This window comes from Triticum urartu, chromosome 7 (genome assembly GCF_003073215.2).
Source record: "Triticum urartu cultivar G1812 chromosome 7, Tu2.1, whole genome shotgun sequence".
In the NCBI taxonomy this organism is placed as follows: Eukaryota; Viridiplantae; Streptophyta; class Magnoliopsida; order Poales; family Poaceae; genus Triticum; species Triticum urartu.
In genome coordinates, this window is record NC_053028.1 from 549,914,531 (window position 1) to 549,916,211 (window position 1,681).

Here is a 1,681-nt window from a genome sequence, read left to right on the forward strand (position 1 = left end):
TTAAAGAAACACATGGATGCAGCTAGTTACTCTTATACTAAGAATGAACACCTAGCTGCAATGAATGATTTGAAAAGAGAGTGTAAGGCAACTTGGGCATGGCTTAATAAAGTACCAGTTCATACATGAGCTAGACATGCAATGGATTTTACCTGCAAGACTGACCTAGTTGTGAACAACATCAGTGAGGTGTTTAACAAAATGATCCTAGATGTTAGAGGGAAGCCAATAAAGACCATGCTGGAAGGAATTAGGACTAAATTGATGGTTAAATTTAACACCAATAGAACTAAGACAGAGACAACAAATTGGAGATTTGCCCAACATATGCAGAGATGTTAGAGGAGGCAAAGTACAACTCAAGATGGTGCCAATCTTTGATGGCTGGTCCTAACATTTACCAAGTTAGTAGTGGAGATAACACCTACTCAGTGAACTTGCTGCACAGAACATGTGGATGTAGGAAGTGGGATATGACTGCTATGCCTTGCAACCATGCAGTCTCTGCAATTGTGAAAGCTAAATTGCAACCTGAAGACTTTGTTGATGATTTATTCAAGAAGGAAACGTACCAAAAAGCATATGGCCATATCATATTTCCTGTCCCTGGTCCAAATCTGTGGCCAAGGACAAGAACTCAGGACATAGAGCCTCCAGTTTTCAGAGACAAAGTTGGGAAGCAACAAACAAAGAGGAGGAAAAACCAATTTGAGAAGCCAGCACCAAGAGATACATCTAGGATGGCATCCATTACTTGTAGCAACTGCAAACTTGTAGGGCACAAATACACTGTGTGCTCCAAGCCCTTGAAACCAGCTCTTGCTATGAGACAAAACCATCATCAGGTTAGCTAAGCATATTTGTTTCTGTTTTTGTAGTTATGTCTCAATTGTAATTCATAGTTCATGATTGTTTCTGTTTTTTAAATGCAGCCAAACAGGTCACATGCTTCTGCTTCATCTACAGCTGCTGCACCAACAAGGAAGAGGCCATCTCCATGTACAGCAGATGTTGGGACTGCTCCTCCCAGGAAGAAAGTTGCACCTGCTGCAACTACACCTAGTGCTCCTCCCAGGAAGAAAGCTGCACCTGTTGCTAGTGCACCTACTGCTCCTCCCAGGAGGTCTCCCAGGAAGAATGCTACCCCAGCACCTACTGATCCTCCAAGGAGGTCTCCCAGGAAGAAAACTACCCCAGCTGGTGCATCTTCTACATCTGCTATAGGCCATAGGGGAACATTTCATGCTCCAAGACAGACTGGAAGGAAGAGGACAGTTTCCTACAAGATGAAAGAGTACCTTTATGCTTCTGGTAACTAGATGTTGCCTTTGTTGGCTGCTTGAATTTGATGCCCATGTTGGTTGCTGAATTTGATGCCTTTGTTGGCTGTTAAACTAGATGCCTTTGTTGGCTATTCAAGTAGATGCCTTTGTTGGCTGTTGAACTAGATGCCTTTGTTGGCAGGTTTGAACCAGATGTTGAACTAGATGCCTTTGTTGGCTGCTTTGAACCATATGTTGAACTTGTTGCCTTTTGATGGTTGTTGAACTTCATGCTGGATGTTGATGGTAGTTGCACCTAAATGAGTAATAGTTGATGCCTTTTGATGGTTGTTGAACTTGAATGCATGATGTTGATGCTTGTTGAACTTGATGGTTGATGGTTGTTGAAATTGATGCAT

The 1,681-nt window shown here is 42.4% G+C and overlaps 1 protein-coding gene across 1 annotated transcript; it reads left to right on the top strand.

Annotated features, from left to right (window-relative positions):
- The first annotated feature begins 315 nt into the window (after positions 1-315).
- Positions 316-1,319, top strand: LOC125519054 (proteoglycan 4-like). Its single transcript, XM_048683946.1, has 2 exons — positions 316-845; positions 933-1,319. Exons 1-2 carry the CDS (start codon positions 336-338, stop codon positions 1,317-1,319), a joined length of 897 nt encoding a protein of 298 aa, XP_048539903.1. The 5' UTR covers positions 316-335.
- Positions 1,320-1,681: the final 362 nt, after the last annotated feature.

What these genes read in the sequence shown, in the direction of transcription:
- LOC125519054 (XM_048683946.1), top strand. Translation starts at nt 336, where the DNA reads ATGTTAGAGGAGGCAAAGTACAACTCAAGATGGTGCCAATCTTTGATG. An exon ending in TGAGACAAAACCATCATCAG is followed by an intron (nt 846 to 932) that starts GTTAGCTAAGCA and finishes TTTTAAATGCAG; the next exon opens with CCAAACAGGTCACATGCTTC.